Source organism: Orycteropus afer, unplaced genomic scaffold, assembly GCF_000298275.1.
Source record: "Orycteropus afer afer isolate SDZICR_OR568_19922 unplaced genomic scaffold, OryAfe1.0 scaffold00060, whole genome shotgun sequence".
Lineage (NCBI taxonomy): Eukaryota > Metazoa > Chordata > Mammalia > Tubulidentata > Orycteropodidae > Orycteropus > Orycteropus afer.
In genome coordinates this window covers 4,627,118-4,642,672 of record NW_006921647.1, presented here as the reverse complement: position 1 = coordinate 4,642,672, position 15,555 = coordinate 4,627,118, and the positions used below count along the sequence as shown (strand labels likewise).

Below are 15,555 nucleotides of genomic sequence, written 5' to 3'. Positions count from 1 at the left end.
AAAAAAAAAAAAAAATTGGAAAAAGAAAACCTCAAAAAGCATGTTTTCAGACTCTAGATTTCCTGGAGCCATGGAGGTTGGGTGAACCCCTGAAACTATTGCCCTGAGATAATCTTTAAACCAGAAATATCCCCTGAAATTTTGTTAAAACCAAACAATAAACTCCAATGCCATAGAGTAGATTCCAACTCAGAAACCCTGTAGGAGAGTAGAACTCCCTCATGGGGTTTCCGAGGCTCCAGTAGCATAGTGCTTAAAGCTAACCAGAAAGCTGGTGGTTCAAACCCACCAGCCACTCCTCGGAAGGAAAGTTGGGCAATCTACTTCCGTAGTGATACTGCCTCAGAACCCCAAGGAGGGGTTGCTATGAGTCAGGGCCAACTTGATGGCATGTAACAAAAACAACAATAACAAGTCTTTACACAATGTGCAGACTGCCTCATCTTTCTTCTGTAGGGTGTGCCTACTGGATATGAACCTCTGACCTTTTGGTTAGCAGCCAAATGCTTTAAGCATTTAAGCACTGCACCGCCAGAGCTTTTTAAACCCAAATAATGACTTAGCTTCACTAGTAAAAATGTCTACTTTGAGCATTATGGTCTTTTAAGAACTACCTATGTGGGATCAACAGCAGCTCAAAAGATTAGATAGGAACTTTAGAGGTCAGTGAGTTTATGTTAATTATAATTAGGGAGGAACAACTGAGAAGAGGGTGAGACTGTGGTTGCACCTCAAATAATGTAATCAGTGTCACTGAAATGTATTTGTAGAAATGATTAAATTAGTAGTATGTTTTGCTGTGTATATTCTGTGTATATTTTTTAAAAAAAATACATGTTTTCAGATATTCAGTTTCTGCGCATAATGTTGTCACTGTTTCATCAACATACCAGCTTTTTGTCATTATTTGCAGATTCAATTTAAAGGGCAAAATTTTTACCCACAGATTCCAGTCTTCAGAAAAATGTTTAGAATAGAAGCTATTCTATCGAAAGTGGGTATTGGGCTCTACCCCAGTAGCAGATATGGAGCTTTTAATAGAGTTGGAATCCACTCAGCAGCAACTGATTTTGCTAGCTTGTTTTTATTTAAATTTTCCATTGAATTGAAAGGTGGTTGTGAAACAGTCATTTTTTTTTTAATGCAGAGATATTGTTGTCGTTATGTGCCGTCGAGTCGGACCGACTCGTAGCGACCCCTCCTTGGGTTTCCGAAGCAGTGTCACTACGGAAGTAGATTGCCCCATCTTCCTTCCGAGGGGTGGCTGGTGTGTTTCAACCGCCAGCCTTCTGGTTAGCAGTCAAGTGCCTTAGACACTATGCTACCAGAGCTATTAGATGGTGGTAAAATAATAAAAATGAATGTGAAAGAACAGGGAGATAAGCAAGGTGATTGTTACTAGATGATGTAAATTGAGGTATACATGGAAACAGAGTCATTGATTTTTTTAATGAGATGCATTAAGCGGTAGGGAGCCAGTGAAAGTATTGGAGAAGGGCAGTGACCTGGTCAGCATGATTTAAATTTTAAATCAGTTACACAAAAATTGTTGCTGCTGTTGTTGTTTGCCGTCGAGTCGTCTCCTACTCATAGCGATCCCTCCTTGGGTTTCCAAGGCAGTATCACTACGGAAGTAGGATTGCCCAACCTTCCTTCCGAGGAGTGGCTGGTGGGTTTGAACCGCCAGCCTTCTGGTTAGCAGTCAAGTGCCTTAGGCACTATGCTACCAGAGCTCCCTACACAAAAATAGGAAGTCTAAAATGAAAGTCTTTAAGGCATATGATTATAGCACAGAACCCAAACAAGGGGCATAAATAAATAGTGTCTAGTTTCCTATTGTTAAGAGTTCCACCACTTATTTTTGAGAGGACAGAATTCAATGCATAACAAATAAAATAGTTCAGGAACAGTTGAGATACTTAAATAGTGAGAACAACTTAAATAGGGTTTACAGGGGGTAAACAATCCAAGACAACAATATGATTCTATGCTTGGAAAACTGAGGAAATGACCAAAGAAAGTAAAGAAGAGTGAAGCTCAGTCTGAGCTGCTAGTGAAAAAAAGATCATGACTATATTAAACTGCTAAACCCAACTAGTCCTATTGTCATCCAGTCAATTCTGACTCATAGCAACCCTTAGGACAGAATAGAGCTGCCCTATAGGATTTTTAAGGCTGTTAATCTTTACAGAAGCAGGCTGCACATCTTACTCCACAGATGGCTAGTGAGTGGGTTTGAACTGCTGACCTTTTGATTAGCCGTTAAGCATAACCACTGTGCTATGAGAGCTAGTTCCATTTTTTTAAAACAGTCTATTAAAAGTCCACATCCTTAAATCAAATCCTCTTTGCCATAAGATTTGCAAATGCAAACATCATCTAGATGAAATATTGGTAGTAAAAAACTAGAAATAAAATGTCCAAAAAATAAAGAATTGCTTACATAAAATACAATTTATGCATCAAATGAGATGTTAAATAAAATACAATTTATGCATAAATGAGATGAAAGGCAGTTAAAAGTTTTCTTGGAAATTGTGTGTAATTCAAAACTAACTTTTTCTTAAGAATGATTGTCAAATAAGGAAGCTGATTTCCATGAGCATATTACTACATCCCTGTTGCTAGTTTTCCTCTCTTCTCCCGTTGTGTTTTTTTTTTTTTTATTCCTACTAGAATGTCACCCCCCATGAAGGCAGGGTGGGTTTTTACCTATTTTGGTCATTAATCTACCCCCAGATCCAGAAAAGAGTTTGGCACGTGGGAGGTCGTCAGTTAATAGTTGGATAAATTATCCTTGCCCAATTAGGCTGTAATATTTGCAACTTAAGTTTACCTACTTTATGCTGCTTTTCAAATACTCATCTCACCACTGAGGAGCTCTGGTGGCGTAGTGCCTAAGGCATTGGTAATCAGACTGGTTAACGAGAAGGTTGATGGTTCAAACCTACCAGCCGTTCCGTGGAAAGGAGATGGGGCAGTCTACTTCCATAAAGATTTATTGTCTTGGAAACCTGAAAGGGGTCGCTGTGAGTCAGAATCAACTCAGTGGCAGTGAGTTTGGTTTGGTCATGGAAATTAACAGCGTATGACATACCCTTGCAGTTGCCTTCGTAATATTTTATATCAGACTTTTTTCCCCGACATTCAGATTTTTATTGTTGTTATGTGCCGTCAAGTCAAACTTGACTCATAGCGACCCCTCCTTGGGTTTCCGAGGCAATATCACTATGGAAGTAGATTGCCCAACCTTCCTTCCGAAGAGTGTCTGGTGGGTTTGAACCGACAGCTTTCTGGTTAGCAGTCAAGTGCCTTAGGCACTAAACTACCAGAGCTCCTTCAGATTTTTAGGAGAGGTGTATTAGCAATAGTTCCACCATTTAACACTTAGATCACGTTTTATAAACTGTAAAATATTTTTAAATATATTAACAGTGAAAAATACAGCACAGTCACCAGCGTCACTCACAGCCATTCCAGTTTGGAGAAACAACAGTGGCTGATAATGACCTGCTCTGTTGCTTATTATAGACATACTATCTGCCTTTTCCTAAGAAGCTCTGGTGGCGCAGTGCCTAAGGCCTTTGACTGCTAACCAGAAGTTTGGCAGTTCAAAACCTCCAGCTGCTCTGCTGAAAGGAGGATGGGGCAATCTACTTCATAAAGATTTACTGCCTTGGAAACCCAGTGGGGATTGCTAGGAGTCGGAATTGACTTGATGGCTGTGGGTTTGGTTTTTTGTTTTATTGCCTCTCCTGGCTAGTAGAGCCACCCACCCCTTTTCCTGCCACTACTCCACCTTGGCCAGTTTCTGACTGAGCCCATTCTTCCCCATGGGTGCCCAGTGATGCCTGCTCTGATGGTCACAGCCCCAGTGCCCCCTGTGTTCTGCCCAAAGTCCCAACCTAAACATCTGAGAGCTTATTTTTTAATCAAATTCTGTGGCTTACTCTTTAATCATATTCTCAGAAACTTGGTCATTCTGCCTGAAGTATGAGACTAGCCTAGTCTTGCTCTCTCACTTATAAATTGTTATTTTGAGCAAAGTGATACACTTCTCTAAAAACCCAGTATGCTCAAAGGCAATAAGGGGATGTTGGAGTAGGATTTCAAGTTTTTCTTAATTCTAGTGTTCTAGGACTGGGACTTAGAATCTTTGTTCTGCTGGATTGTTAATTTATTGACAATAAGTCCTATGCTCCAAATACTTCAAGCTCCGTAATATCCAGAATAATGCAGTTAATTATTATATGTTAAAAATTGAGAGTTTAGAAATGCAAGTGGTGATGGTGAACATAATTAATGTCACTAAATTATACACATAAAAATGGTTGAAATAGCAAATATTACATAAATTTTTAACAATAAAACTTGTTTAAAAAAATTTATTGAAAGAATGATTAGTACAACTTTGAATCCTGTGGTGCATTTTTCACAAATGCTTCTATCATGTTTGATAATAAAATGACCCTTTCTTTCCCATATTTAGTGATTTAGAATCTAGAAGAGAAGTAAAAAAAGAGGAAGGTGAAGCGTTCGCTCGAGAACATGGACTTATCTTCATGGAAACTTCTGCTAAGACTGCTTCCAATGTAGAAGAAGTAAGTAAGAGTCCATTTTAAATATTTATCATCTTTTTACTTTGTGGAAATGTTTTATGTATCTTCACATTTATTTATTGGTATTTCCTCCATAAACTCATGTCTTTGATTACCATCAAGTAGAAGAAGATACATAAATTTCTTTGTTTTGAAATGCCTTAATAACATTCATCTTATATGAGACTCTAAAATTATATTCTCTTCTCCAGTGCATTGACACATATTTGTATACATTTTCTCTAAAATCTTTTTTGTTGTTGCATAAGAAGAGAAAAACAGCACTAGTGATATTTAGAAATATTTCAAGATATCAAACATTTGTGGCTATTTCTATTTACTTCTGTTTAAATAGGAAAAGTATTATTACTATATAACATTACACAAAGCATGGAAATTCTTTCTTTAATAGATGAAATTTGCATTATCTAATTATTTCTATTACTCAACCTGAACTACCAGAAGTTTTCTGTACATCTGTGTTCTTTTATGCTATATGTGTTTGGATATGTTGGTTATATACTATGGATAGGTAGTTAGACGGGTAATCCTCTTTAGATCACTAAGGAAAATTTACCATACGCAGCTCTATGAAAATAAGAAATGAGGCTGAGAATATAAGTAGTTTGCCCGAAGTGATAAAGTTTCCACCTTCTGAGTAAGGATCTAAGAGCAGATGGAGAAACCAAAGCAAAAACCCACTGCCATCAAGTCGATTCTGAGTCATAGTGACCTCCATTAGGTTTCCAAATTTATAAATCTTTATGGAAGTAGATTGCCTCGTCATCTTCCGGTAGAACAACTAGTGGGTTTGGACCACTGACCTTCTGGTTAACAGCCAAATGCTACCTTACCTGCTACATCACAAGAGTTCCTTAGACGTAGAAAGAGGTTCAGTAGAAGACTATTGAAGAATTCCGTCGTTGTAAGGATGGCAGACAGTGGAGTCTTTGGTAACAGCTAGCATTATGCTTAAACAGTCAATGGTTCTTACTAAGAATGATACTTGGAGCTCTTCTAAATACCTCCTGAATTCAGAAGTTGGCTTCAGTAATTCTCTGGCATTGGTAATTTCAATGAGTAATTCTTACATCAGTTGTTATACTTATCTGTAATTGATGACATCGGTTGGTGGTGCAAATGGTTACCACACTTGTCTATTAACTGAGACAGTGGAGAATTGAGTCTACCCAGAGGCACCTCAGAAGAAAGACCTTGTTACCTACTTCTCAAAAATCTGCCATTCAGAACGCTGTGGAACACAGAGTTCTGATCTGACACACATGGGATCACCATGAATCAAAATCAACTCAAGGGCAACTGGTGGTTACTTGATGAGGTGCTCTGTGTTAGTTGTTAATGCATTTTGTATAGGCACTAACTAATGCTTTATCTGTTGTTGGCAATAATTAAAACTTGATAATGTACAGGAGTTAACAGTTAAGGTTACACCAAAAACCCAAAAAGAAATCTTTTCTGTCCCTTTGTTAAAATTTATATTGTATTTGAAATATTAAGTGGTGACATTTTGTTGGGGAGGGCTTCAAGACATCTGAAACATAACCTTCTTGATTTTTTTATTTTGTTATTGTTTTTGAGGCTCATAAAATAAAAATTGTATATATATTTTAATGAAGAGCCATAGTAGGAAGTCAGATGACAAGGATCAGCTATTTTAGAGCAATTCTAGATTTTTAGTTTTGGAACCAGTAGGGCTACTTTTAATGCCTTTATGTTAATTTTTCTTTACAAGTACCAATAGGTGTTCATTTTTAAGTAGCAAATCACTGTTTCCTTTGGGCTGAACATAGGAATAAAATATCAGACTATTTCATTAATGCTTTGGCAAGCACTTATTTTAAAAGTTTTATATCTATGGTTAATAAAATAATGATAAAATTCGACCTAGCAGAAATTTCTTATGCTTATGAGAGAACAACATACTACTTCACCCAAAGCAAACCCACTGCCATCAAGTCTGTTCCAACTCATAGCAACCCTGTAAGACAGAGTAGAACTTCCCCATACAGATTCCAGGGCTATAAATCTTTACAGAAGCAGATTGACTCATCTTTTTCCTGGACATTGGTTGCGGGGTTCAAGCCACTGACCTTTTGGTTAGAAAGCGAATGCTTTAACCACTATGCCACCAGGGTGCCTTGAAATTTACTAAACAGTGTAAATTAATTTCTTCTCAAAAGCTAAGAATTTTAAGAAATAATTGGACATGATTTCAATTTTAAAGCATTTACAGACCAGCATTACATAATGTAATATTCCAGTAGATATTACAGAAAACATGAAAATGTTTAGTGATAAAGTATTTTGAGACTGTGAAGAATTGTTCAGTGCTACAGAAAAGGGTGAAATGAAGAGCTTGCTCTCTTAACATGACTTAGGAACTGATTGAATATAAAAAATAGTAATAATCAAGAGACTTCTGCTTCTGAAAAGGTGAAGTAGACATAATTTTCTCTATTCATCCTGCTAAGTACAGCTAAACCCAGAACAATACATATAAAACAAGCATAAGATGACTCTAGTAAGTGGAGAAGAAAAAGAAGACTGGCTAGTAACCTTAGTACCTGAGGAGTGACACTGCGTGAGTGCCCTGGATTTCCCTTTTGCCTCATACATCCCAGATGTGGTGTTGGAGAACCTGGCAACTCAGGTCAACAAGCACAAAAATGCCTCAAGAAAAGCTCACTCTAGCCTAAGGATCAGGAAGGGGGCAACTTCACAAGACAGCTTTTATAAAAAGTCTACTGTATGATAACTAAATACCAGAGACAAAACTGTGACATGCCCCTACCTTCACCAGCAAAGGCCAAGTAAGTGGCCCAGACTTCCACTATTGCCAGTCTGTAACAAGGTTCACTCATACCCACCCAGAATTAATGAGGAGGCTCCCATATCAGATGTCACCAGAAGCCAAGTGAAAAATTGGTCTTGTATATCTGCCTTGCAGTAGTGAAATAGCACCCTGCCTTTCCCATTTTGGAGTGATATTAGAGGACACCAACTAAAATGGAAGTTTAAATAATATCTGGAGTCTTACAGTCTCCCAAATGCCCAGGTTTCTATAGAAAATGACTCATCATACCTAGAACCAGGAAGATTTTAAACTGAATGAAAAAAAGATAATTAGTAGATGCTGACAGTGAAATGACAGAGATGTTAAGAATTATCTGAGCGATTTTAAAGCAGCAGTCATAAAAATTCTTCACTGAGCAATTATGGGCATTCTTGAAAGCAATGGAAAAAAATAGACTAAGCAAATACATAGACTAAGCAAATAAGCATTGCAATAAATGGAGAGAATGAGGTTGTCAAGGAATTCACATTGCTTGGTTCTACAATCGATGCCAATGAAAGCAGCAGTCAGGACATTAGACGACGTGTAGCATTGGGAAAGTCAACTGCGAAGGAACTGTTTCAAGTGCTGAGGAGCAAGGATATCTCCTTGAGGACTAGGGTGCGCCTGACACAAGCCATGATATTTCCAGTCGCCTTGTATGCATGTGAGAGCTGGACAATGAATAAGGAAGACCAAAGAAGAGTTGATGCTTTTGAGTTGTGGTGCTGGAGAAGAATGCTGAAAATACCATGGACTGCTAAAAGAACTAACAGATCTGTCCTGGAGGAAGTGCAGCCAGAATGCTCCTTGGAAGCAAGAATGGCCAGATTTCGTCTCACCTATTTTGGTCATGTTGTCAGGAGGGACCATTCCCTGGAGAAGGATGTCATGCTTGGTAGGGTGGAGGGTTGACAAAAGAGGGGGAGGCCTTCAATGAGATGGATTGATACGGTGGCTGCAATGATGGGCTCGAGTATAGCATGGATTGTGGGGCTGGCGCAGAATCGGGCAGTGTTTTGTTCTGCTGTGCATAGGGTCGCTATGAGTTGGAAACGACTCGACGGCACTTAACAACAACAACAAGCAAATACACAAAGATAAAAGAGAAGAACCAAATGAGAATTTTAGAACTAAGAAAAATAATAACTTGAAATTGAAAAATTTAGTGGATGAACTCAATAGCAGAATGGAAACAACAGAAAATTAGTGAACTGAGTGATACAACAATAGAAACTACCCAGTCTGAAAGACAGAGAGGAAATAGATTGAGGGAAGGCAGGAATGAACAGCACCTCACGCGCCTGCTAGACTAAAACAAAAGTTATAACATTTGTGTCATCAGAGTTTCAGAAGGAAAGGAGAAAGAAGAGTACTTTGATTCTAATAGAATACTCAAAAAAGTAATGACTGAAAACACCCCAAATTTGGCAAAATATTAAAGAAACTGAGTGAACACAAAAAAGATAAACCCAAGGAAATCCACACCACAACATACCATAATCAAGCCTCTGAAAGCTAAAGACAAAGACAAAGGATTTTCAAAGAACAAGGAACAACAGACCTTACGTTTAGGGGAAAAACAGTTTGAAGGACAACAGATTTTTTTAGCAAGAACCATGGAAATAAGGAAACTTTTCAACATTTTTCAAGCGCTGAAAGAAAAGAACTGTCAACACAGAATCCTATATGCAGGAAAGTATCTTTTAGTAATGAAAGAGAAGTCAAGATATTATCACATAAAGGAAAACTAAGAATTTGTCAATAACTGGCCTTTTAAATTCTTTTAAATAAAGAATGACTAAAGAAAGTTATCTAACAACAGAAATAATAAAAGAAAGAATCTTGGAACATCAGAAAGAAAGAAAAAGAACAGGAAACAAAAATATGATTAAATACAATGGATATATTTCTCCTTTTGAATCTTCTAAATTATTTGTTGAAGCTCATTATTCACGATAGTTGTATAAAGTTGCCACAAACACTGAATTAGCAAATACTGAACCATTGTTCTTAGGGGAATTACAGATAAGGTTCCTGCAAGCCTCTGGCCACATTTTCATCAGTGAAGCAGTACATACTTTGTTTTTATGTATGTTTTTGTTTAAAGATACTTTGTACTAGCTGAAGGGGTGTCAGTTTGAACCTACCCATTGTCTCCTCAGAAGACAGGCCTGACCATCTGCTTCAGAAAGGTTAAATCGGGACTACTCTGCACATGAGTCACCATGAGCCAGAATCAACTCAACAGCAACTAATAGTTAATATATATTGTTGATTTATTAACATTGAACTCACAGAGAACAGTATTGTAACTCATGCCTAAATGAAGCTCATCTAACCCATGTTTTTTCTGTAAGGCATATCACAGGTTTCTTGTGCTTAGGAACATTTGACAGCACTTCAAAACTAGTGATACTGCCTCGGAAACCCAAGGGAGGGGTCACTATGAATTGGGTCCGACTCAATGGCACATAACAACAACAACATAAAATATGTGGAGCAAAAACTAAATAGAACTGAAAGGAGAAATAGAGAAATCCATAATTATATTTGGAGTCTTCAACACTTACCTCTTAACAATTCAGAGAACAGCTAGACCAAAAAAATCAGTAAGGATATCGAATAATCCATCATCATCAACCAGTAAAATCTTACTTCACAACAGCAGAATACACATTCTGTTAAATACAATGTACATCAAAATGGACTACATCAGGGTGTATGAAACAAACCTCGATAGATTTGAAAGTATTAAAATCATATGCTGCATGTTCTCTGATCACAGTGAAAGTAAACTAGAAATCAGTAACAGATAACAGGAGAATCTTAAAGACATGAGAACTAGAGAAAAAAAATGTGTTGAACTGAATGAAAAAATCAAAATTGGTGGGATACAACTTTAAAGCTAAAGCTGTGTGGAAGGAATATTTATAGCATCAAATATATACATTAGAAGAAAAATAAACTCAAATCAGTAATCATAGCTTCCTACTTCAAGAACCTAAAGCAAAATTAAATATAAGAGCAAAAAATCAATGAAATTGAAAACAGAAGAAAAATAGAGAAAATAATTGAAATGAAGAATTTTTTCTTTTTTTAAAGATCAGTGAAATTGACAAATCACTAACAAGACTGACAAAGAAACAGAGAAGTCTAAATTACCAGTACCAGGCCAAAAAGGAGAGCATATCACTACATACCCTACAGACATGAAAATGATAATGAGAATACTGTGAGCAAATTTACAGAAATAGTTTGTTAACTTAGATAAGATGGACCAATTCCTCAAAAAACACACCAAACTAATACATCCCACCTGGTATAAAATAATCTGAATAACTATACTGCTAAGGAAATTGAATGATAATTTTAAAACTCCCAAAAAAAATCTTTATGCCAAGATGTTTCATTTGAGAATATTAGCAAACACTTAAAGAATTAACACCAATTCTACACCATCTCTTCTAGATAATAGAAAGGAGGGAACAGAACACTTCTTGATTCATTTTATGAAGCTAATATTATAAGACTATTAAAAAAAAAAACCCTTATAAATATATGAACATAAATTCATATATATGTACATATATAAGATATATGTGCATCATGAACAAATGGGGTTTATTCCAGGGATAAAAGGCTGGTTAAATTTTTAACCAATGTAATTCACCCTTTTAACAGGCCAAAGAAGAAAAACCACAGTCATATAATTTGATGCAGAAAAAGCATTTGACAGAAATTGAACAATTACTCATGATTAAAATCTCAGAAAAATCAGAATTGAGGACTTTTCAACTTTTTAAAGAGCATCTCAAAAAACCTACATCTGGGAACCAAAAATCAAACAATGGTTTAATACCCAAAATGTATAAAGAACTCAGTATCCACTAAGTATGGACTGCGAGAAGAATGAACAAATCTGTCCTGGAAGAAATGTAGCCAGAATGCTTCTTGGACATGAGACTGGCCAGACTTTGTCTCACCTACTTAAGTCATGCTGTCAGAAAGGACCATTGCCTGGAAAAGGATACCACACTTGGTAGAGTGGAGGGTCAGTGAAAAAGAGGAAGACCCTCAACAAGATGGATTGACACAGTGGCTTCAGTGATGGGCTCAGGTATAGCAAAGGTTGTGAGGATAGTGCACCACCGGCCAGTATTTCATTCTGTTGTGCATAGGGTCATTATGAGTTGGAGATGACTCTACAGCACCTAACAACAATAACAACAGCGATTAATTGGAAAGAGCTCTTGGTGGTGCAGTGGTTAAAGCATTCAGCTGCTTAGTGGACACTGGGTTTCTATTAATGGTGAATTAATTTGTAAAAGGATAGTGGTAATCGTTGCACGGCACATTAAATGTAATGTGTCTAGATGTAAAACTTACTGAATTGGCATATTTACATACATATATCTGTATATGCACATGTATTTATATATATTTTGCAAGTACAGGTTAAAAAAACAAATACATAAACCTATGGCTAACTGTGTTTTTAGTAGTAAAAGACTTAAATGTTTTCCTCCTCAGATTAGAAGCAAGGCAAGGACGACAAAACTCTCATTGTTTTTATTAAGCTTAGTAGTTAAAGTTCTAGCCAATGTTGTAAGTCAATAAAAGCAGATAAATGACTAGAAAATCTCAAGGAGTTAAAAAAAAAAAAAATTCATAGAAATGAATGAGTTTAGTTAGTTTTCAAGAGACAAGGTGGTGGTGGTTGTTATGTGCTGTCGAATCAGACCAGACTCATATCGATCCCTCCTTGGGTTTCCGAGGCAGTATCACTACAGAAGTAGATTGCCCCATCTTCCTTCTGAGGAGTGGCTGGTGGGTTTGAACTGCCAGCCTTCTGGTTAGCAGTCAAATGCCTTAGGCACTATGCTACCAGAGCTCCCAGAGACAAGGTAAGCATACAAAAATCTATTGTATTTCTGTATATTAACATCGAACACATGGACACCAAAATTAAAAATAAAATTATAATCACGAAAAGAAAATGAAATCCTTTGGTGTAAATCTTAAAAAAAAAAAAAGTACAGGATATATATTCTGAAAATCATAAATGCCAGTGAATGAATTTAAAAGCATTAAATAAATGAAACACATCGGAGGACCAAATAAACCAACACAAACATGCTCAACTGGTTTTTAACAAAGGTGCAAAAGCAGATCAGTGGAGGAAAAGAGCCTATTCAACAAATGATGCTGGGGCTATTGCAGATCCATAGGCAAAAAAAAGGAACCTCATCCTGAGTCTTGCTTCTTATGCAATAATAATTACAGTGTTTTTATTTTTTTTTTTGCATTTGCATTAGCATACATAGGAAACTCATGCCCAAAGGAGGTTAAAACCATATGACACAGGTGTTACTTGCATAAAAAAAACAGTAATTCAAAATGGACTGTGGACTTTAATGTAAAGCTATTAGGAAAATAACTGGGAGAAAAATCTTGAGAATCTGGGGCTAGGCACAACTTGTTACCAAAAGCACAATACTAAGTGGAAAATTAACAAATTAGCCTTTATCAAAATTTAAAACTTTTGCTCTGTGAAATACCCTGTTAAGAGAATGAAAAGATAATCCACAGAATTTAATGTAGAGTTTGAAGCAAGATGACAGAGTGAGCAGCTGCATTTTCCTATCTCCTCCCCACAAAAATACCGAAAGAAAATACACATACACACACAAACACAAGGAAACCCAGAAACTGACAGAACCGGCATGGTCAGAGCTCTGGAAATCAGCCTGAGGGTTATAACAACTAAGTGAATACTGAATCAAGTAAATACAATACATAACAGTTTGAAAGCTTTGGGTTTCTACTTACTTACACCCCACCTCTTCCATGGCTCAGCCTGGCTATCTTAAAATGACAGCAGCAGAGAAAGAACCTAGTCTTTGCCTCTAAAGAGAGCAGAACAGACTATTTGTAAATTACTGTGTGCATCTGTTCTAACCTGACTGAGGGCTGCCTAAAGGACTGAAGCAAGGTGCTTGTCTTGATTTGGTGTATCTTAGAGCTCACATAAGGAGCTCTGGTGATAAAATGCCTAAGGTATTTAACTGCTAACCAGAAGGTTGGTGATTCACACTTACCAGCTGCTCCTCAGAAGGAAGATGGAGCAATCTATTTCTATAAAGATTCATTGCCTCCGAAACCTAATGGAGTTCGCTGTGAGTCTGAATTGACTTTATAGCAGTGAGTTTGGTTTTGGTTTGTGAGAGCTTACATAGGGCTCAAGGGCAGCAGGAAACAGCCTAAGACTGTAACCAACTATAGGTGCCTGGGTCTAAAGAATGCTATTAAGGCATACAGCAAACACCTAAAAACTGCAGTGAGAGAGTTTCTTTCAGAGATTAAGTCTTTGAGAAGTACCATGAATATGGGGAAATTGAGAAAGCCACATGCATGCCCAAGGCAAAACACATGCTCAGAAGTTACCTAAGAAGACCCTGTGCTTTCAAATTGTGCCTATCCCCAGGCCCAGTGTAGGCCTGGCTATGTGTTGGAGGAGGGTTCTGGCACAGACCCAATTGCAAAGACAGGCAAGGATTTTTTGTTTATTTTGTTTTCCTCTTGCATTCAAGGAAATACCTGTCAAAACACTTGCTGAACACAAGCTAAAAAACTGAGATGTCTTTGTGTCCACACACATCCAGCAAGGCAGTTTTTACAAAAATAGTTAGAGAAATCACTAACCAGACAATAACAGTTAATTTTAAAAAAAAACAGACAAGGCACACACATAAAAATAGCAAACCCTGGAGAAGGGGAAAATCTGATCTCCAAAGTTACCAGGAATCTATGAATCACAGAAACTCAATGAAATCTTAAATGTATATCCAAAGAATTCTACACCAAGACACATTATAATCAAACTCACAAACCATAGAAAATCTTGAAAGCAGCAAGAGAAAAGCAAATCATCACATATAAGGGATCCTCAATATAATTAAAGTGCTAATTTCTCCTTGGAAATGATGTTGCTGCTGTTGTCAGGTATCATTGAGTTGCTTGCAACTCATAGTGACTGTATACAGTAGAACAAAATACTGTCTGGTCCTGCACCATCCTCACAATCTTTCTATGCTTGAGCCCATTGTTGCAGCCATTGTGTCATTCTGTTAGGGTCTTCCCCTTTTTCACTGACTCTCCACTTTACCAAGTATGATATTCTTCTCCAGGGATTGGTCCCTTCTGACAACATGACCAAAGTATGGGAGAGAAGTCTGGCTATTATCACTTGTCAGGAGTGTTCCAGCTCTACTTCTTCCAGGACAGATTTGTGGCAGTCCATGGTATTTTCAGTATTTGCCAACACCACAGTTTAAATGCATCAATTCTTTCGTTTTCCTTATTTGCTGTCCAGCTTTAACATGCACGTGAGGCTATTGAAAATACCATGGCTTGGGTCAGGTGCACCTTAGTTTTTGAAGCGATCTTGCTCTTAAACATTTTAAAGAGGTCTTCTGCAGCAGATTTGCCCAGTGCAGTATGTCATGTGATTTCTTGACTGCTGCTTCCAGTGGCGTTGATTGTGGATCCAAGTAAAATGTATTCCTTGACAACTTTAATCTTTTCTTTATTTATTGTGATGTTGCTAATTGGTCCAGTTGTGAGGATTTTTGTTTTCTTTATGTTGAGGTGCAATCCATACTGAAGTCTGTAGTCTTTGATCTTCACCACTAAGTACTGCAAGTCATCTTCATTTTCAGCAAACAAGGTTGTATCATCTGCACATTGCAGGATGTTAACAAGTCTTCCTCCAATCCTGACACCGTGTTCTTCCTCATAAGAAACTATGGAGGCCAGAGAGCAGTGGTTCGACAATTCTTTTGTGTGTGTGTATGTGTGTGATTTGGGTGAAAATTTACAGAGCAAGTTCACTTTCCATACAGCAGTTCATACACACTTTGCCTCATGACATTGACTACAGTTTACCCCAGTGCAACAGCTCCCCACCCATTTCCTCCTTAGAGTTAGTTACCTCTTTGCTGTGTCCATCCCTCCATGCACTCCTGCCCCCTGAGTTGTCTCCCTGTGCATAAACAGCCCTTCTTTCTGCCATGATTGTTCCCTCTGAAGAGTGTATCTGCT

The 15,555-nt window shown here is 37.4% G+C and overlaps 1 protein-coding gene across 1 annotated transcript in view; it reads left to right on the top strand.

Moving 5' to 3' along the window:
- The window catches only part of RAB2A (RAB2A, member RAS oncogene family), a 92,883-nt gene that overhangs the window by 45,271 nt on the left and 32,057 nt on the right, over positions 1-15,555 (top strand). The window contains exon 5 of the mRNA XM_007939477.2: positions 4,490-4,601. Within this exon, the coding sequence (XP_007937668.2) occupies positions 4,490-4,601 (112 nt within the window). The remainder of the gene's footprint in view (positions 1-4,489; positions 4,602-15,555) is intronic.